Source organism: Dromiciops gliroides, chromosome 5, assembly GCF_019393635.1.
Source record: "Dromiciops gliroides isolate mDroGli1 chromosome 5, mDroGli1.pri, whole genome shotgun sequence".
Taxonomy (NCBI): domain Eukaryota; kingdom Metazoa; phylum Chordata; class Mammalia; order Microbiotheria; family Microbiotheriidae; genus Dromiciops; species Dromiciops gliroides.
Genome location: NC_057865.1, coordinates 10686739 through 10709478, shown reverse-complemented (window position 1 = coordinate 10709478; position 22740 = coordinate 10686739). Strand labels below are relative to the sequence as shown.

General features: G+C 43.5%; 1 protein-coding gene across 5 annotated transcripts in view; it reads right to left on the bottom strand.

The window, feature by feature from the left end:
- Positions 1 to 22740, bottom strand: part of HDAC9 (histone deacetylase 9) — an 895346-nt gene that overhangs the window by 272190 nt on the left and 600416 nt on the right. For all 5 annotated transcript variants that reach the window (XM_043966016.1, XM_043966014.1, XM_043966013.1 and 2 more), the window contains 2 exons: positions 15813 to 15990; positions 6844 to 6977 (listed from right to left, as the gene is read on the bottom strand). In XM_043966016.1, coding sequence (XP_043821951.1) covers positions 6844 to 6977; positions 15813 to 15990 — 312 coding nt within the window. The remainder of the gene's footprint in view (positions 1 to 6843; positions 6978 to 15812; positions 15991 to 22740) is intronic.

The following is a 22740-nucleotide window of genomic DNA, read 5'->3' as shown; positions in this document are numbered from 1 at the left end:
CTTGTCTCTCTGTCCATAGGGTGGGCAGGTCTGGAAAATGATGAGTTTTTTTCTAGCTCCATCCCTGTCTAGGTTGGCACTTATGGGACCCAAGCACTGCTGAATGGGCACATCTATCTCAGAACAGAACTGCTATCTCCCCATTGGATAGCCATCAGATATTTCCATTCAGGGACAATCTACTGAACTCATCAAGTCCCCCCTCCTCTTACCTCACAGTCAATTTTTCAGGCACTAAAGAGAATTTCACAAGCTCAACCAAGCACCAGCCTGTTCCCATGTTGCCATCTAGTTAGATAACTCTAGAAAACACATCTTTGGGGGGAAAAAAGAAAAAAAAAGAAAACACATCTTTGGAGTTTGACTTAACCAGAAGTGTTCAAACTCTGCTGGGTTAGAGACTATGATAAAGCGAGAGAGCCAACTCATCATCAGAGATCAGAGCTTACTCAAGAACGAATCTATTTGCATGGACAGTCTCTGTCTCTGTCCCTCTGTCTCTGTCCCTCTGTCTCTGTCTCTGTCTCTCTCTCCTCTATATATACATATATATGCAAGTAATGTGTATATTGATAAATATAGATATAAAAAGAACCCCTCTGGTCATGGACATGTGAGGAGCAGGACTTGAATGTACCTCAGTTTCTCTCATGTACATGAAACCTTTATTAAATCCAGACCTTTCATTCACATAACCTTACAGGAGCACTGGAAATCATCAGCCAACAGCAGCAGATTCTCACTTCCTTGGAACAGAATTATTCAATTTATACTTAATATTGGCACTTCATTTGACATTTTAAAAACTACAGAGTGGATATTACACTGGATAAAGCCACATGCAAGAAACGTCATGACACAATGACTAGAGTCTTGGGCTTGGAGTCTGGGAGATGTGGTTTTGAATTTTGCCTCTGACATAAATTAACTGTGTGACCCTGGGCAACTAACTTAATTTTTCTGGACCTCAGTAAACCTGATGAAGCAGGTCTCCTCTTCCTATTCACTTCCCTTCCATTATTATAATTCTTGCTCACATTGTTCTCATTTTCCTTTCATTACCTTGAATCAAATCATGGAAGTCTTCACACATTTCTCTGAATTCTTCCTGTTCACCTTTTAATTTAACATATTATCCAGAAGATCATAGAATCACTGATTTAGAACACCAAGAGATATCAGAGGCCACTAAGTCCAACCCACTCATTTTACAGTTGAGGAAAATGAAATGTCAAGAGATAGGCTATCTGAGAAGCCAAGAGGTGAGGTGACTTGCTCAGAGTCTCATGGCTAGAAAGTATCTGAGGTGGCATTTGAATCCAAGTCTTCCTGACCCCAAGTTCACTGCCCTATGTATTCTACCATATTCTTTGATTACATTCTAATAATAATAACTCCCATTCACAAAGCAAGTTTGCTTGCAAAGTCCTTTATATCATATTCAATCCTTACCACAACCCTGTGAGATAGGTACTATTATATCTATTTTACATGTGGGGAAACTGAGGCTCAGGGAAGTTAAATGATTTGCCTAGGATCACACAGCTAATAAATGTCCTAGGCGAGACTCGAACTCAGCTCTTGTTAACTTAGAACCCTGCTCTCTCTCCACTGTCCAACACAAAATCCAATCAATAGGATACAAAGATCATTTGGATCATTTAGCCATGGTTTGCAGATGAGGACACTGATGTGCCCAAGGTCCAATAAATAGGAAGTGACAGAGAAAATGTGGACTCACGCTTTTCCTACTCGGTGCCTAAAAGTTATACCTCAAACCTGCAGCATGTCAGGGAATGGGGAGCCTGCAAAGCTTATAGCCTGAGGAAGGGTTCATCAGTGACCTACAAACAGAAGGGATTTTATATGGTTCATGGGTCTAAACTAAGATTATTCTCAGGCACAAGCCTATGTGTGCACGCTTCTCACTTGTCAACTTATAAGATAAATCTATCGACAATCTAAGCCTAAAACATGGCTTACCTCCTTCCCCTCTCTCAATTCTGCCCCCTGGGTCCCTGTTACTCCTCTTTTCCAGAGTGCTGCCCCACTCTCCTCCCTTCCTCCATACCCTTCTAGATTATACCCAGCCTTCAAAGGGCCAGTAATAGTCCTGCCCCCTCTGTGAAGACGATCCAAAATACCAGATCCTTTTTTATTTCTTCCTCTCTTCTTCCTTAAATCCCCAAAGTCCCCCCACCCCAGAAAACTTATCACATAAACATATGCTCTAGTATGCATTCCATGGTTATTTCCTATGTGTTACTCTAATCTCCCTATTCTTAGAATTCTAGCATCTTCTTTGGCCAGAACTAGATGTACTCAAAAACCCAATGGATCTGTGATCTCCTCAATGTGGGCATTCTCTCCAGTGATGCAGGTGGCAACTCATTTAGGCATGCTCATCTAGTGCCATGTCCTTCTTTTTTCCTAAACAATATTTTATGTTTTCCCAATTAAACGTAAGGATAGTTTTCAACGCTCATTCTTTTGTTTTTTTGTTTTTGTTTTTTTCGAGGCAATGAGAGTTAAGTGACTTGCCCAGGGTCACACAGTTAGAAAATGTCAAGTGTCTGAGGCTCGATTTGAACTCAGGTCCTTCTGAATCAAAGGCCGGTGCTTTATCCACTGTGCCACCCAGCCGCCCCTCAACATTCATTCTTGTAAGATTTTAAGTTCCAAATTTTTCTCCCTCCCTCCCTCCTCCCAAAGACACCAAGAAATTTGATATAAGTTATACAATACAGTCATGTTAAACATATTTACACACTAGTCATGTTGTGAAAGAAGAATCAGAACAAAAGGAAAAACAAAAGAAAGAAAAATTGAAAAAAACAAAGAAAGTATATAAAGTATGCTTCGATCTCCATTCAGACTCCTTAGTTCTTTTTCTGGATGTGGAGAGCATTTTGTCTCATGAGTCTTTTGGAATTGTCTTGGATCATTTCATTGCTTAGAAGAGCTAAGGCTATCAGATGATAATCACACAATGCTGCTGTTGCTGTGTATAATGCGTATAATTGGTTCTGCTCATTTCATTCAGCACAAGTTCATGTAAGTCTTCCCAGTTTTTCTGAAAGCCACCTGCTTATCATTTCTTATAGCACAATAGTATTCCATTACTTTCATATACCACAACTTGCTCAGTCATTCTCCAATTGTTGGGCATCCTCTCTGTTTCCAATTCTTGGCCGCCACTAAAAGAGCAGGAATAAATATTTTTGTACAGGCGGGTCCTTTTCCATTTTTATGATCTCTTTGAGATATAGATATAGTAATAGTATTACTGGGTCAAAAAGTGTGCAGTTTCATAGCCCTTTGGACAGAGTTCCAAATTGCTCTCCAGAATAGTTGGATCAGTTCACAACTCCATCAACAATGCTTTAGTGTTCCAATTTTCTACATCTGTTTCCAATGTTTATCATTTTCTTTTTTGTCATAATAGCCAATCTGATAGGTGTGAGGTGATACCCCAGAGTTGTTTTAATTCGCATTTCTCTAATCAATAGTGATTTAGTGCATCTTTCATATGGCAATAGATAGCTTTGATTTCTTTGTCTAAAAACTGCCTATTCATATCCTTTGACCATTTTTCAATTGGGGAATTACTTTTATTCTTATAAATTTGACTCAATTCTCTATATATTTGAGAAATGAGCCTTTTTTTTGGTGAGGCAATTGGGGCTAAGTGACTTGCCCAGGGTTACACAGCCAGCAAGTGTCAAGTGTCTGAGGCCGAATCCGAACTCAGGTCCTCCCGACTCCAGGGCCAATGCTCCATCCACTGTGCCATCCAGCTGCCCCAGAAATGAGGATTTTATCAGAAAAACTGACTGCAAAAATTGTTTCCCATCTTTCTGCTTTCCTTCTAATATTGGTTGCATTGGTTTTGTTTGTGCAATTTTTTTTAACATTTAATGTAATCAAAATGGTCCATTTTGCTTTTCATATTATTCTCTATCTCTTGTTTGGTCATAAATTCTTCTCTTCTCCATAGATCTGACAGGTAAACTATCCCTTCTTCCTCTCCTAATTTGCCTATGGTATCACCCTTTATGTCTAAATCATCTACCCATTGTGATAAAATAGTGGAATTTGGCAGAAGCCCAGGGCCTCACCTGAAGATTGATTTAGAATTGATTGAATTGGGTGAGACTAAGAAATTGACTGAGAACCTACTTAAGAATGATTAAATAGAGACCACACCTGGCTGGCCCTGAGTGGGGTGTTGTTCTCAGAGGCTGTGGACTACCACATCAACAGGAGACCACTCTCAACAAGTCAGCTTGAAAGACCTCCCCTTTCAGGGAGGGAGAGAAGAACTAGGAAGCTGAGGCTGGCTCGCTGGATCTTTGTCTTTTTGTTGAGGAACCAGCCAGCTGTGAATGGAAGAAACACTGTCTCTCTTATATAGCTAGATGAAGGCCTCTCTCTCTCTCTTTCTCTTTGCTAACTCTTAATATACTTTAATAAATGCTTAATGTCCAAAGATTAGTGTTCAACATTTTCTAATTTAAGGTGATCACACATTAGATTTTGAACATCACAAGTAGAATTTTAAGCTTTCTACCATGTTGACTTTATTGTGATATACAGTATAAGATGCTGGATTATGCCTAGTTTCTGCCATACTATCTTCCAGCTTTCCCAACAAATTTTGTCAAATAGTGAGTTCTTATTCCAGAAGCTGGAGTCTTTGGGTTTATCAAACAGTCGATTACTATAGTCATTTATTACTGTATCTCCTGTGCCTAACCTATTCCAGTGATCCATCACTCTATTTCTTAGCCAGTACCAAATGGTTTTGATGACTGCTGCTATAATAAAGTTTTATATCTGGCAAGGATAAGCAACCTTTCTTTGCATTTTTTTCATTAATTTTCTTTATATTTTTCACTTTTTGTTCTTCCAGATTAATTTTATTTGTTTTAGCTTTATAAAATAATTTGGGCAGTTTGACATGGAACTGAATAAGTAAATAAATTTGGATAGATTTGTCATTTTTATCATATTATCTTGGCCTACCCATGCGCAATTGATATTTTTCTAATTGTTTAGATCTGATTTTATTTGTGTAAAAAGTATTTTTAATTGTGTTTATATAGTTCCTGGATTTGTCTTGGCAGGTAGACACCCAAATATTTTATATCATGTATAATTATTTTATTTTATTTTTTTTGAGGGGCAATGGGGGTTAAGTGACTTGCCCAGGGTCACACAACTAGTAAGTGCCAAGTGTCTGAGGCTGGATTTGAACTCAGGTACTCCTGAATCCAGAACCAGTGCTTTATCCACTGCACCACCTAGCTGCCCCCATGTATAATTATTTTAAATGGAATTTCCCTTTCTATCTTTTGTTGCTGGGCTTTGTTGGTCATATATAGAAATCCTGATGATCTATGCATGTTTCTTTTATATACTGACACTTTGCTAAAGCTATTAATTGTTTCAAGTAGTTTTTACTTGATTCTCTAGGATTCTCTAAATATACCATCATATCATCTTCAGAGAGTAACCATTTTGTTTCCTCCTTGACTACTCTAATTCCTTCAATTTCTTTTTTCTTCTCCCATCTTCCATGTCCTTCTACAGATTCATAACAGGGTATCCACCTAACACACTGGAGACTTTTCTCCCTTTAACCTCACATTGGGAAAGAACAGTGAAGCAATCAGGCTGCCCATCTGCCATTGTGGCCCTTGTTACATGACCAGCCCATCTTCTTTCCCATCAGACATTTCCCAAAGGAGAGTCACTGGGATGGGGTCCATTGTATAACTGGGGAAAAACCAAATCCCCTTAAAATTCCTCAGACAAATCTTTTTACAACTTTGCTTTTTAGGTCTCCAGTGAAGAGAACCAACACCAGCACCTCCTGAGGGGATGAGTTCCTTCACCTCTCTCTTCTCTGATCACCTTCTCTATATGATTCAGGTCAGTTTCCTTTTGGCTCTGCTTCTACTCTTTTCTCCCCAATCTCTTCCTCCTTGGCCACCCTTCCTTCCTTCACTTCAGGAACCATGAACCATTCTCCATTCAGCTCTTCCTTAGTCCTAGAAGGGATGCATCAGTCTATTCCCCAAAGAGCCCACTCATCATTCCAATACTTTTCTGGAACAGAGAATTCCTCCCTGGCCACCACTGACACACATATATTGTTTTCCTCATTAAAATGTAAGTTTCTGGGGCAGCTAGGTGGCATAGTGGATAGAGCACCGGCCCTGGAATCAGGAGGACCTGAGTTCAAATCCAGCCTCAGACACTTGTCACTTACTAGCTGTGTGACCCTGGGCAAGTCACTTAACCCCAATTGCCTCATAAAAAAAAAATTGTTTTAAAAAGTAAGTTCCTTAAGCACAGGGTCTATCTGCTTTTATTTTTATTTTTACTTTTATCTCCAGACCTAACTAAGGTAAGCACAGAGATTTGCACACAATAAATTCGGTTTTATCCACTCTTCTATGTATACCATGGACTGTTCCAGGTCCTTCTTCATCCAGATCACTCTCCTCTGGATGTCTTATGATTTGTCATCCCCCTTCCTCACCTGTGGGCTCAGTACAACTGATGGCACGCTGACCATCCAGCCCTTAGGCACTAAGGAGCAGGTGGAAATTTGGATGGTTTCTGATAAATTTTTAATTTAGACATTTGCCCAAGACTCAGCAGTGAGACTGCCGCCTTCCCTCTGCACTCACCCCTTAGATAGGGTCTATGATTTCACTGGCCTGCAGGGTCTGCAGTGAAGAGCAGCCTTCTCCGATACTGATTTCCCTCCATCCTTTCAGTGCTCTGTGGACACCACTCCCTTCACAGGGCCCCAGGAGCCTCCTCTTTTCTTACCTCACACTTGCTCAGGAGCCCCGTTTCTTGCAGGCGTGACCAGATGCTCTGTATCCTCCCGGCATGCTCAGGATGAAGGGCAGAGCGGCCGCAGATGCATTGGTGCTTCAGCATCAGAGCGTCATACACCACGCCTTCCACACGGAAAGAACACAACAACCACAGATTAAAGAATACCGCCTAGGAATACCATTCAATCCTTCTGGGGTCTGGAATTTCAGCAGGTATACATGGGGAGGGCAGTGGGCCAGAAGGGAGGTTCCCCAACCAATGAAGATCACAGCATCCAGAGATGGTCTCCCAATGGCAGTCCTAGGTGTAGAACTGGAAGGCCCTTAGACTCTGCAGACTCAACTCTTCATTTTAGAGTCGAGGCCCAGGGAGGCTTTGACTTCCCCAATATCAGAGGCAGGACTTGAACCCTCCTGACCCAGGGTGCTTCCTATTGCACCATATTGCTTCTCTCTGCACCCAGCCTGGTGATGAGAGGTTCTCAGTTTAGTTGGGCTGGGCCTCAGACAAAAGTCCTCAGAAGCAAAAGCAAAGCAAGTCAACAAGCATTAATTGAGTACCTACTATGTGCCAGACACTTTGTCAAAACTTGCGTTTTCCTGAAACAGCCTCAAGGAAAATGAGGGCCCAACTCCTTCCACGTGGGTGCATCCCGGGAGAATTGTAATGGGACAAGTTGGAATAATAATTATAATAAAACTATTATTATTGTTGTTGTTGTTGTTGTTCTAATGCAATCTTATATGCAGGAATGAAAATAATTCTTTTAAGATAATTATATATGTATATATAAACATGTATACATGCATGCACATAAGTATGTATATGTGTATGCATTCATACAAACACATGTACACGTAGAGAACTAGAAGACAGAGAAGGGACCGGGGGCCCTGGGAGAAATCAGGGCCCACATGCTGTGATGTATCAGGGAGTCACTTTCTGTGCATGTGTAAATGAACAGACACTAACGCCCATAGCACACAGTCATCCAAACTCAAAGAAGATCCAGGAATGGTTTAAAGTTACTAACCCGGCGAGTTTTAAGAAAGTACAGCTAGATTCTAAATTCTTCTAAGGGTGGGAGGGAAAATGAATATCTATTTTTAGATAACTTAAGTCTGTAGAAAACTTATGAGGGGAAGGCTCATGACTTCTTATTTCTGCCTCATGTCTAAAGACAACCTGATACAAGAGGAATCAGAGACAGGGAAAGAATATTCCCAGTAATTACAAGTGTGTGAATGCAAAGCTCAGCATCCAAACCACATCAGGATGAATAGAGAGGGCCCCGGGTTGTTTAAGGCAATTGGGGTGAAGTGACTTGCCCAGGGCCACACAGCTAATAAATGTCTGAGGTAAGATTTGAACTCAGGTCTTCCTGACTGCAGGGCCAGGGCTCTATCCATTGCACCACCCAGCTGTCTAGAAGTTGGGGACCGTGAGTGCAAAACACTGCATACATCATTAGGTTTTAAAAATATATTCTGTACTTCTGCTAAAGGGACTTTGATTTCCTGGCTTTGTATGCTTTGTTTTAAGGAAAGGTGGAGGAAGAGATCCATTGGAAAATGTGGGTGATATAAAAACAAACAAAAATACAAATACAAATATACATTTACATATATATATATATATACATATATACATATATACACACACTCATGCACACACACTGATGACATGTCTCCATTTAATGTAAAATTTGTATTACTCGCCCTGAAAGAGAAAGCTTGAAAAAACTGATTTTGTTTTGCATTTGTGCTCTCAAGATGGAATGAGCTTCAAAATCCCTTCATTGGTTAAGTTTATAGTAGAAATCACCATTCACAGCTACGCCTGAGAAGCAAAATTCCAAAGGAAAAACTTTTTAGATGTAGAAAGGTCCTGTCCTCTTTAAGGGAGTACTTCATTAAGGAAATTCTCTCTTCTCATTGATATATTTATAAAATCGGGGGTACATTCTTCTGGGGTTGGGTTATGGGGGCACTTGGATTGACCCCTGGAGATAATAAAATCACACTTAAGAATGGCATCTTTTGAAGTCCCTTATATTGTTTGACTAGAAAAAATAGTAGTAAGAATGACATGATCTTCTCAAACTAAATCATAACAATAAACACAGCATATATTCATATTATAATTTATCATTGTGAAGCCCTTTAAGTACATTCTCTTACTTGGTCTTCATGGTAGTCCATGAGGAAGATCATAGAAAATATTATTATTCCCATTATATTGAAGGAAAATCTATCGTTTTAGATTGAAGGGCAAAACCAGAGAAGGGCAGAACTAGAATTCAAACTTAGGCTTCCTGACTCCGAGGCCGCCTCTCACCTCAGGGCACTCAGGTACTTTATTTTAACTCCTCTTAATCTTCACTTTCTCCAACCTATCCCCTGTGCTGACCGCTTCTGTGCTCTCCGCTGCCGCTTGTTCTGTCTTCTGCCACCTTTGCTCCTAGTCCTGCGTTGCTGTTTGTCTCATCCCCCCCACCCCCGTGTCCTTGTCCGAACCTCTTCTCAGCCTCTCTCATCCATCCTTGTCCAACCGAACTCCCTTTGTCTGCTCTCGTCCTTCCGAACCCCCCTCAGTCTAATTCCCAGGTCTATATATACCTTTTCCTTCTCTCCACTGAAATCTCGGGGCTTCCTGCACCCACACACCAAGCTAATTCGCCAGCCAGAGCTGTGGCTGGTGGGGGGGCGGGCGCTCCAGCTTCACCTGCCTCAGCACAGGCTAAGCCAGAGCCCAGCATCTCTCAGATACCTCCGCTCAGGTCGGAGGGAGCTGGGGGCTTATTCCCCCCAGCTGTCTGACCTGGCGTCTTGTACAGACCACGGGGCTTTTTGTCTCAGCTGAAGCAGAAGGGGAGGAGAAGAGACCCTGAGGGCCTAAGGCTTTCTAATCTCAGCCTAAAGGTAGGGTCCCCAAATCAAAATAAATTTCCACAGGAGAATCTGTCCACTTAATTACCCCTGCAAATGCCACCAGGATTGATTGTTTGCCTCTTAGTTCACTCCCCAAAGCTATAAGAAGGCCAAGGTCAGAGCAGACTCTAAAAAAGCCAGAAGTTCTGATGCTCGGCCTTCGATCCAGTGGATCACTGGATCTTGACCTAGGAGCGTCCAAGGGCTGGGCTTGAAGTTACGGAAGGATGAGGACCAATGAGGACCTCCTCTGACATGCATTCCCTGAGCACCCCTGGCCAAATCTCTGCATCTCTCTTAGCTGAAAAATGGGGCTAACGAGACTTGTGATCCCAGATAGATGGGGTTGTTATGGTGTTCAAATGCCATGCCAAATAAACCTTGGCATCGTCAGCTACCATTATTTTCCACATAAGGAAACTGAGGCGCAGAGTGTTTTAGTGACTCACCTATCAACTGAACCATTCAATGAGTGCTAAACTTCTCTTATCTCTCCATGACTGAGCTGGGGCTGAGAATACAAGGAAAAACAACACAGCCGTTCCCATCAAGGAGCTTCCATTCTGCTGGGGAAAGTAACAACTCTAGACTTAGAGTTGGGCCAGGGAGCCCAGAGGCCATCAGATCTAACCCCCTCATTTCACAGATGACAAAATCTTGAACGTGTCTGAGGAAGGATTAGAACTCAGCTAAACACAAAGGAATCTAGGGAAGGGAAGAAGGGGGATGAGAAGACAAAGTTGCACCCAGATCTTTGCTGGCTTCAGGTCTAGTCCTCTCCCCCCACGCAAATAGCTTTTTGTCTTCTTCATTGGGCTCAGACATATATTCATGCAGTGGATAAAGCACTGACCCTGGAGTCAGGAGGACCTGAGTTGAAATCTCACCTCAGATACTTACTATTTGTGTGACCCTGGGCAAGTCACTTAACCCCAATTGCCTTAAACATCTGGGGTTACCTCCAGTAGTTCTGATATATATTTCGTCATTGGACCTAGATGGCTTTGGAGGAGAGAGTGATGTTGGTCACCTTGCACTGCCCTCCTTCACTTAAATTGAATTCAGTGCAAGTCACGACATCACCCTGATGACATGAGCCTCTTTCCTTTGGGAAGAAAGCACAAACAACAACGTTCCGTGTTTTTTGTGCTTTGGCTGAGTTTCTGCAGATGAAAATTGCCTTAACATTTGCAACCTTGCATCTAGTAGAATTCTTTTAGGCTTTGTTCCCATCGCTTTCTAACAGGGCCTCATCATAAAGCAGCCCCTTGGTTTCTCAAAGCTATTGCAGAGGATCTGGGGTTCTTAAAAGAAATTCCAGAAAGCTCCATATACTTTGCGAGAGGCAGGAATGAAGATGATGTTGATTTCAGGGTCAAGAACCGGAAGGGCGGCTATGTGGCACAGTGGATAAAGCACCGGCCCTGGAGTCAGGAGTACCTGAGTTCAAATCTGGCTTCAGACACTTGACATTTACTAGCTGTGTGACCCTGGGCAAGTCATTTAACCCCCATTGTCCTGCCAAAAAACAAAAAAACAAAACAACAAAACAACATTACTATTAGGGGCAGTTAGATGGTGCAGTGGATAGAGCACCAGCCCTAGAGTCAGGAGTACCTGAGTTCAAATCCGGCCTCAGACACTTAACACTTACTAGCTGTGTGACCCTGGGCAAGTCACTTAACCCCAATTGCCCCGCAAAAAAAAAAAGTGTCTGGAAGCCCCAAGTCCCAGGGACTTGTCTCAGTGAAGTCTCCTCAAGATGCCCACAGAAGGTGCAGGACATCCCTCACACCTGCAGAGGATCCCTCTCACCCCATTTCCTGATATTCTCAAGAGGAAAAATGCATTTGCTCCCTCCCTCCTAGGGCTGCACTGGGAATCTTTTGCTTTTACTCCCTTTTGTGCCTGAATAATTCCCCTCTGTGCAAACAGCACAGGAGCTTAATTCTAGTGGACCAACCGAAGGACCAGGATTTGGTGGGCCCTACTTTACCTATTTATAAAATAAGAGGGTTAGACTGAGTTGTCTCTGAGATCACCTCAGGGTCTCAAAACCCTAAGAACTAGAATATCTCTTTGAATTTGTCTCATCTGGAGAAAGAGGCACAGTTATCCATTAATCCATCCATCCATCCATCCAACCAACTACCCATCCTCTATCTATCCATCCATCCATCCATTTATCTATATGTATATATGTGTGTATGTAGATATACATGCACATAAATACACATACACACAATTATATATTTACATGTTTATATTTACATATTATACATATAAAATCCAAATATATTATATTAAGTAATAGATATGATGGGTATATTAAATTAATAAATAAAATATGTGTTTATATGAGTCTGCATCCCCAGAGGAGTTCCCATCAGTAGATGGTCTATATAAGAGACCATAACCCTGAAGGGGTTTGGGAGCAAAGAACTCTTTGTCTTTGTTTTTCCTGAACTAAAAGAGCATCATCTGATGAATCACCACAGTCAGGGAGGCAGCCACTGTTGCCCAAACCTTCGGTGAAGAAGGTGCCGGCCTCTCTTCTTCTCTGAGGACACTGGGAGCCAAGCTCGACACAGGGCTCCTGGCCAAACACCTGCCTCAGTCAGTGCTTCCAGCCTGGCCTCACAGAGCAGACAGGCAATTACTGTCTGAAAGAAGGGAGAGCCAGAGCACTAGGTAGATCATCCATGCCCTGTCACTTCATACTGAGGCCGTCGGAGATGTGTCAGCCTCCGTGTGCCTCAGTTTCCTCTTCTGAAAGATGAATTTGCCGGGCTCTAAGGGCCTTTCCAGCTCTGAATGTGCTTTCTGGCTCCAGCCCTGGCCCTCTATCCACTGGGCCACCTACCCACCTCTCAGGAATGAAGGGACCCTGAAATCTCCATATACCATCCCTCTTCCTCCTATTTCTGCTGCCTCACTCCTGAGTGGAGCTGAGGTGGGGGTCCATGCTCCAGGTCAGGGGGTGGATCTAGGGTGCCATAGAGCAGGCTGGTACTGGGCTTCCCCTCCCCCCTTAGCTCTATAAGAAACATTGATGTTAAAATTTTGTTTTTACATATATTTTGGAAAATAAAATTCTATTCAAAAAAAAGAAAGAAACAATGCCAAGGTACTGGGCCAGCAATGGCATTTGAAAAGTCAAGTACAGGGATTTTCATCATTCTTTAGGCAGAGACAATAGGGAAGGCCTTCAGCTTCTCCTGTGCTCATTATATTAGGCCTGGAAAAATGAGTACATTGGGCACTCACAGCCAATGATCTTTGATATTATGTGCATTACAATAACGTGTGGCTTATAGGAGAAATTGGGGGATGGAGTTAAGCCAGGGCCACATGTAGGTGGGCAGAGCAGAGAGGGTGGATTTCATTTCCTTTGAATAGGACTACATGAAAATCTGCCAAATGAATATGATATCTATACATGTACACACACACACATATGTGCATGTTTGTATTCATCCCCCTGTCAGCTTCAGTGATTAGCAGATGCATTTCTCGAGCATGTGCCTTTCTTTTACAGATGGATTGAATGTCTTCTCTCCCAAGTGCCAATAAAGCTAGGGAAATGTGAATAAAGAGGTTTTTGTTGCTCATTCTAGATAAATAATTACCCAGGTACTTTCTCTTCTCGGGCACTCACTGTCTAGTTGATAAAGCCTGAGAGTCCCTGCTAAAATAAAGCCAAGCATTTAATATTCATTCAATAAGGGAGACAGTGTCATGCAATGCAAAGGTCATGGATGGACTTTGGAGTCAGAGGACCTGGGTTTGAATCTTGACTCTGACCCAGTGTGATCCCGGGCAGGTGGCTGAACCTCCCGAGGCCTCAGTTTCCTCCATTGAAAATTGAGGTGTATGGGCTAGATGGCCTCTGATGTCCCTTCTAGCTCTGGGATGCAGCTGGGGGCTCAGGGGATGGAGTTTGGGGTCAGGAAGACCCGTGTCTGACTATCTCAGACATCTACAGCCTCAGGGACCTGGGGAGATTGTGAGATGAAAAGTCACTTTTCCCCTCTTGCCCTTTGGTGGGGAACATTTTACATGTTGATGGGGAATGTTGTTGGCCAAGGCAGGGACTCTTTCTCATATAGTGGCTACAGATTGAGTGGATCTGGAGCCAGCACAATCCGGAGTTCACGCCCGATAATAACTAGCCATCACTTAAAGACCTTTAGCCTCAGTTTCCACATCTGTGAAATGGAGACAGTGGCTGTGAGGCCCTGAGATGTCATGTTATATGCAGGGCAAACTCAGAAGCATGATGGCAATGCCAGCTATCATTCCTGCCAGAACTTCACTCTGAGCATGTGCATTAATTAACAGGTGTTGGGGTGGAAGGGATGATTGCCAACCTGCCCAAACACAGCAGTATTCTCTGAAAACCGACCTCCCTCCACCTCATCCCATCTCCAGGGAATCAGTGAAAAAAACAACAACTCTGGGAATGAAAGAGCATCAGGAAAGCGTTACCCTTCATAACACTCTCCAACAGACCAAGAAAAGAAAATGTTATCAGTAGGAAATTGTTTGACAGGAGTAGACAGCCACACATGTGGGCCCCACCGAACCAGCCTTTAAAACCTATGCAAACATTTTAATTAAGAAAGTTGGGAAGGCAGTAGGATGGTGGTAAAGGAAAGACCTCTAGTTCTCTGGCAAACAATGTTCTTTGTGGAGCATGGAAAGACCCACCAGGAAATGGGCACACAGTTACAAGAAGGGAATCTCTGTTTTAGGGAAAGATGCCAGGCTTCTGATGGGCTTGAACCCACCATGTCCCAAATCTATTCCTCCATGTGGTGAACAAATTCTTCCAATAGACCCCGATGGGGCTAAGCAAAGAATGCATGAAAGCGAAGGAAGAAGAAGCTTCCATGTTGGCCACACAGAGGCCCTGGGTCATTTAAAACACTCTGGCTGAACTGTTCCTGCTCAGGAACAAGAAGGATCACAGGAAGCGGTTAATGTAGAAAAGGCAGCGAGGGCCTGGAATGCTGGCTTGTGGTATAGCACGTTATAAAAATGAATTCCTAGGCCAACTTCATCAGAGATACCCATCAAAGCCAAACAGCTTGGCCAGGCCATTCATCGACTGTAAATCGAAGATGGTATCAAGGATTAGGCTGAGGATTTCGGGAAAGGTATTTTAACCTTTGCAGGCATTGAGGGTTGCATAAGGACACTGAAGCCACAAAAAAAAAAAAAAAAACCCAAGGTCTTGTTCTGAGTTTTTTAAAAAGTTAAAAAAAAATCCCCCAAAGAGACAGTTTGCTAAACACTTTGGTAAAAGACCCACATGCATTCATTCGCTCCGTGACCCAACAAGGTGATATTTATAAAAAGTACTTAGCAGTACTAGCACACAGTAGATGCTCCATAAATGCTTATTCCTTTCCCTCATTCTCTCCATTCTACAGCTAAGGGATGAAGCTAAACTCCTCCCTTTTATCAGTCATTCCATTGCAGCTGGAGGGAAAGTTTGCCCACCCACCCAGGTGCCAGGATGGTGGAAAAGGGGCAAACGTGTATCAGATCCCAACGCCCTCCTTGCGTCATGCTTGCCCCTGCCCACCATTCATTGGGGAAGCCTTTTGGAGAGGAAAAGGCCTCCATGCTCATAATTGCATTTCGCTTTGGAGTCAAGGAGGAAAGTGGAGGCTAGTAAGTGCCCCTTTTGGCTTGCCCTCGTGGCCAGAGGCCAAACGGTGGAGAAAGAAAGGAGAAAGCTAGGACTAAGACCTACAGAAAATGTCAGCTAAATGGGGAAAAGTGATTTGGACATGGCTATCTATACTACTTTCCCCCTTTCTAAAAGGGACTATGCCCCGTTAACGCAATGGTATGTGCTAACAATTCATGGGGCTGTGATTGCTAAGCCCCGGATATCAGCTGTGGCAATGGTCTTGTGGCTAACACAACCTTGTAGAACGAGGGCAGAGGAGGTTCGAGTGGAACCCTCCTGGTGCATTTGGCCTGCCTTGTTAGGGAGAAGCCTTTGGGGAGGCCTACCAGTCTCAGAGACATGTTGCGGCGTCTGATCCGCGGCCAGGTGAGGCACCGTGGGGGCAGCAGGGGAAGAGCGAGTCCTGGAGACGAGGAGGTGCTGGTCAAAGGCTTCTGTGCCAACCACAGCCAGCTGAGCTTGGTAGGTCGGGAGTACGTGTCCAGGCTGGGGCTCCAAGAACGGCTGTCACCAAGACACATGGAGAGAAACAGGTCAGTAAATGAAGTTCATGAGGTCAATCGTCATAAATGGCATGAAGCAGGGGGGAGAAAAGAAAAAGAAAACCAAGGCCTCATTGATAGATTCATGCAGCAGATGTTCTCCCACGGACAGCCGCGGTCGGCCTCCCCGCCTGGTCCCAGGTGATGGCAGGAAGCCGGCCTGTCCAAACTGAAGCAAAGAAAACAACTTTCTCCTCGGAGGGCGAGCCGTGACCAGGGCTTCTGTTATATCTTTAGAGCAACACCTTAAACTCACTCCATCCATCACTCAATCAATCAACAAGAGTCCATTACAAACCTACTGTGCCCCAGTCGGGTCAGGCTCCAGACTGTTGGCACAAGCAACATAGGGACATGTCTTCCTTTTAAAGATCAGGAAACCTCCTGCCCCCAGGAAATTCCAGTAATGAATACCAATCAAGTCAAGCCGATCTGGCCTCTTGTGATCTGGAAAGGATGGTACAGGACCAGGATCTTCTCCAAGAGTTTCCTGCAGTTACTATGGGACAACATCATTCTTTCATCATTGATGTTTTATTCATTAGGGATATAGAAGGCCTACAAACGTGGGCCTGATGGTGGCAGCCACGTCTGCGACTCAAGAACTAGGTCTGGAAAGCCTTCTGGACAGCAGGATGGGCAATCTCTGCTGCAGAATTTGGGAACCATTCTAGTAACCAGAGAGGAGGGTTTGTGCATGGAGCACTGGACTTATGGTTGAGAAGGTGATATGTTGTTGTTCAGTCACGTCTGACTCTTTGTGACTCCACTTCTTGGAAAAGATACTAGAGTGCTTAGCCATTTCCTTCTCCAGCTCATTTTACAGATGAGGAAACTGAGGCAAAAAGGGTTAAGTGACTTGCCAGGGGTCACACAATTAGTTTCTGAAGCCAAATTTGAACTCAGGTCTTCTTGACTCCAAGCCCAGAGCTCTATCCACTGTGCCACCTAGCTGTCATGTAGTTGAGAAGACCTGAGTTCAAATCTCATTTCAGACATTTACTAACTAACTATATATACGTATATATATATATATATATATATATATATATATATATATATATATATATATTTGGCCACATCCTTATTGTTCTGAGCATCATTTTCCTCTCTATAATATGGAGATAATAATAGCACTTACACTCAGAGTGATTGGGAAAGTCACATGACATCATCTATGTAAACTGCTTTGCACACCTTAAAATCAGACACAAAACTTTGCTAAATAGTAGTAGTAGTAACGGTGATGGTAAAGTTAGAAGTACCACAGGATAGAGGGTGTGCTTGTGCATCTTCAGGGAGCACAATCTTTTTTTTGTGAGGCAATTGGGGTTAAATGACTTGCCCAGGGTCATACAGCTAGTAAGTGCAGGGAGCACAATCTTATCACTGAAATCCTTAGCTCCTTCCTCTGGACCCGTTTCCTCAACTGTAAAGTAAAGGGGTTAGGTTGCAGGAATTCTGAAGCTCCTTGCCCTGTGGATCTGTGGGTATAGGCACTAATGATTCCCACATCAGTAAAGTCAATAGTTGATAGTGAATAAACATTTATTAATAAACATTAAAGAAGTGGGTGTCAGAGCAGTTAGGTGGCGCAGTGGATAGAGCCCTGGTCCTGGAGTCAGGAGGGCCTGCGTTCAAATCCAGCCTCAGACACTTGATACTTACTAGCTGTGTGACCCTGAGCAAGTCACTTAACCCCAAATGCCTCACCCCAAAAAAAAATAAAGAAAGAAGTGGGTGTCTCCACATTTCCTGGGTATTTTTAATCATATTGTCTATTTCTCAAAATATTCAAGTCATAGAACAATAATAATGATAATCATAATAATAGCTCACACTTCAATGTTTACAACTTTGCTTAAAGGTTACAAAAGTCTTGTCTGAGTCTCTGCAACAGCCCTGTGAGGGAGGCACAAAATTAACCCCATTTTCCAGATGAGGAAATGAGGAAACTAAGTTGAGGAATCAAAGGCTCTTGGAGCTGGAAGGGTCCAGTCCCCTGCCTTTCAGGAAGGCTACAAGTCCAACACAGATGGGCAGCCATTCCATACTGACAGTTCTCTGGAGAAGATTCCAACCCGCCAAGTCTTTACAGTCTAACAAGCCAGGAAATTCTTCATTTCAAACGGAATCCCTCATGCTTCATTTCAAGCCCCCTTCTTGATACACGCCTAGCAGAGAGGGAGGACAGCTGGGCAGAGGACATGGCCAAATCACCCTCCATTGATTTCTATGAGGAAGTTGGAGGACCTGCCCTTTGGAGAGGGAAGAACTGAGTGAGGGAAGGTGCCCAGCTCAGCCCAATACAAGCAAGCCTTTGAATCGGAGCTCCCATCTCAATGAGAATAAGGTGCTGTGGTTAATGCTCTCTCTGAATCGTGATGCCCCCAAGATCACATGTAAAGCCATGCCATGGTTTGGGTCTTGTTACAAACTGAACACAGCTGAAACCTAAAATTGCTGCTATATAGTCTCCCACATAATCCTTACACTAATCCCAGGCCGGGGGGGGGGGCTATCCTCACTTACATATGAGGAAACTGAGGCCCAGGGGGATTCGGTGATTTGTATGGGCTCACATATCTGGAAAGAGGTTCAGGGAAAGACCTGAACCCAGGTCTTTCTAACCCTCATTTTAGCCTTCTTTCTACTATACCATCCTATTTCTCCATATAGCCTTTCCCCAGGAGTGTATGGTCAAATTGGGGAGATAAACTGCACACAGAAGTGAAGCACAATAAAAGGAATAAGATGACAGACTAAACTGTGAAAGACAAAAAAGTAAAATCAGGGAGGGAAAGAGAAGGGAAGGGGAAAGGGAGGAGGAAAGGGAAGGGAGAGGAAGGGGAAGGGGAAGGGAGGGGGAGGGGAAAGGGAAGGGGGGAGTGGAAGGGATAGGGAGAGGAGGGGGAAGGGAAATATTACATGAATTTCTTTTTTGTTTTGTTTTGGTTTGGTTTGGTTTTTTGCAGGGCAATGGGGATTAAGTGACTTGCCCAGGGTCACACAGCTAGTAAGTGTCAAGTTGTCTTAAGCCGGATTTGAACTCAAATCATCCTGAATCCAGGGCTGGTGCTTTATCCACTGAGCTACCTAGCTTCCCCTACATGAATTTCTTTTAAAAATAATCAATCCTTGGGGCAGCTAGATGGCGCAGTGGTTAAAGCACCGGCCCTGGATTCAGGAGTACCTGAGTTCAAATCCGGCCTCAGACACTTGGCACTTACTAGCTGTGTGACCCTGGGCAAGTCACTTAACCCCCATTGCCTGCAAAAAACAAACAAACAAAAATAATAATCAATCCCTAATTAATTATTCTCAGAAAAATACTGATGGCATTTGTGCACCTGTAAAGGATGCCTCTGTGCAAATCCATGAACATGACTGTATATTAACACTTAATTTCCATGCTCACTAGCATTAATAACCACAGGTAGTTCCTATGGTTTGTGTGTTTGTGCTTGTGCCCGGGTGCCCGCCTGCGCACATGCATGGAAGAATATGTCAGCCTGGCTAACAATACATCCTCAAGCCCAGTGGGCTCATCCTGATGCCAAAGTCCAGCTCACAGTTTTTCCCATGGACAGCACTGAACAAGGTATAAAGCTTTGCTTCAGTAGAACAAAAAAGGGGCAGGATTTGAAAGTTGACCGAGAACTCTCTGCCCATCACAGGGAGTCACCTGCACAAAGGCCCTGAGAGGCAGGCCCACAGGCACTGGTGTGTCCATCTTGGGGATTAAAGAACAGAAACTCCCAGAGTCTGAATGCTTTGCTCCAAGTGCCCCAGCCAGCATGTGTAAAGGGCAGAATCTGAGACCAGGTCCTGTGCCTGAGGCTGGCTCTCTCCCTCCTATGACACACTCTCTCTCTCACCTTACCTACAGAGGGCTTTCAAGTTGGTCAAAACACCTTTTATACCTTATGTTTTTTGAGCATCAGTCCAACCTGTAAAGCCTATATCAGAAGCATTATCATCCCCATTTCACAGAGGAGGAAATGGAGGCTCAGACTGAGTGAGCAACTTGTCCCAGGAAAGCATAGCTGATAGTGCTCTGAGGTAGGATTCAAATCCAGGGCATGGTAGAAGCTGCTAGGTGGCACAGCAGATAGAGAACTAGGCCTAGAGTCAAGAAGGTCTGAGTTCAAATCCAGACTTGGACATGATTAGCTGTGTGACCCTGGGCAAGTTATTTAATTTTTGTCGGCCTCACTTTCCTTAATTATCAAATAAGGGTGACAATAGTACCCACCTCTCAGGGCTGTTGTGAGGATCGGATGAGATGATCATTATAAAGCCCTTAGTACCGCATCTGGCCCAGGGTAAGTGCCATACAAATGTGAGCTTTTGGTAGCTGTCATTATTTCTTGACCCCATTAGTCCACAATGATCAGCTTACCATGTTGGCTGCCACTGATGAAGGAGATTTTAGAACTGGACCAGGGGAAGAATGGGTCTTTTTCTGGTGACTCCTAAGTAAGCAATGTTACAACTCTGACTCCCCATTCCCACTGGTATGGGCCAAATCAGGGATCAGCATCCAGCCTTTTATCCTACTTGGCTGCCCCTGGACAGAGCTGTATCTGAGGGATCACCCAGATGGGCTGCAAGAGCTTCTGGGCTTTTCCAAAGGTCTAAAGGGGAGAATGTGTTTTGGTCAATCTCCCCTCCCAAGGGGCTGCTGGGTAACTGGTTTCCCATATGAGGAGTGGTGTAGGATCCCAAGGGAAGCTTCCGTGATGTTATTATTCCCATCAGTTGGTTCCCCCAAGAACTTTTTAAAGTTTTCAAGCTAGAGTAGCTCTAATCACAACTCAGAGCCTAGACCTCAGAGAACACTGAGGAGCCGTGCCTTAATAGTCCCTGCTGTCCTCCACTACAAAAAATGGGGACTCAGTGGCCTGAAAGCTTTCACTGTCCTATTGGCGCATAGCTTTCCAAACATACAACCTTATTTTCCATACATGCTAATTAATACTACCTAGAAACATAGAGCCAAGGCAAGTCTTTGCGCACACAAGCCTGTCCTACTCTCAAAATATGAGGAATTTATAAATAACATGAGATGCTCTGTTACCCAACAACTGACTATAATATGCAGTTGGAAACTACAAAGTTCTCCATTAAGAACCCCCCCACACATCTAAACAAAGCAGTCACCAAAACTTGGCTTCTGGTACAGTCTGCTTCTTTATACACATAGTGACGGTAATAGGGATGTATGGAGTGCCTACATGGGCTGGATATAAGACTTGGGGCTTTCTCCTGCTTCCAACTCAAAGAATAATCCAGGGGGCAATGATGGGGAGGTTGTCCCCACTCTCTTTCACCTATAGGGTATAATTGATGCTTTGATAACGGCCACTTGGAGAACACATCAATAGCTTTAGAAATCTTTAAAGATATCCTCATGTGGGAGATGCCAAAGAAAAGAAAATCCTGTGGCCATAGTAAAATAGTGGTTTAGAAATGCAATTAAAGGGGCAGCTAGGTGGTGCAGTGGATAAAGCACCAGCCCTGAATTCAGGAGTTCCTGATTTCAAATCCGGCCTCAGACACTGTAACGATTGGAATGATGCCACTTGCTGGAGACTTACTGTAGGAAAGACCCAACACGTGGAGAGGGCCTCTGAGGGCAGGATCATGGGGCTTTCTTTGGCATCAGGAAGTGACGTTGGCTTGTGGGAGAAAGAAGGAGGAGGCTAGCGCTCCATTTTGCTCTCTCTTTCCTGAGGACTCCAGTGGAGAAGTGAGCTAGGATTGCTCTCTCCCTTTAATAGATAGATGAATCTAGGCCTTTCTCTCTCTCTTTACCAAATTCTTATTCCCTTTAATAAATGCTTAAAAGCCTAACTCTTGCTAAAGCTTGTAATTTATTGTTGACCACTCATCAGGTATTTTAGACAGTATAGCTAGAATTTTAACCCTTACAACACTTGACACTTACTAGCTGTGTGACTCTGGGCAAGTCACTTAACCCTCATTGCCAAGAAAAGAAGGAAGGAAGGAAGGAAGGAAGGAAGGAAGGAAGGAAGGAAGGAAGGAAGGAAGGAAGGAAGGAAGGAAGGAAGGAAGGAAGGAAGGAAGGAAGGAAGGAAGGAGGGAAGGAGGGAAGGAGGGAGGGAGGGAGGGAGGGAGGGAGGGAGGGAGGGAGGGAGGGAGGGAGGGAGGGAGGGAAGGAAGAAAGGAAGAAAGGAAGGAAGGAAGAAAGGAAGAAAGGAAGAAAGGAAGAAAGAAAGAAAGGAAGAAAGAAAGAAAGAAAGAAAGAAAGAAAGAAAGAAAGAAAGAAAGAAAGAAAGAAAGAAAGAAAGAAAGAAAGAAAGAAAGAAAGAAAGAAAGAAGGAAGGAAGGAAGGAAAGGCAATAATTAAAATATTTATTAAGATAGAATACTAATGTGTTACATAAGAAATGACGAGCAAGATGGTTTCAGAAAAACCTGTTTGGACTTTTATGAACTGATGCTAAGTGAAGTGAACAGAACACAGTAATAGCAATGACGTATAATGAAGAACTATGAATTATTTAGTTATTCACAGCAATACATTAATCTAAGACAGTTTCAAAGGACTAATGATGGAAAATGCTGTCCACTTCCAGAGAAAAAAATGATAGAGTCTGAATGGAGATCAAAGCATATTTTTCTTTCTTTGTTTTTTTATCTGGAATTTCTGTTGCAACATGACTAACATAGAAATGCTTTGTATTAT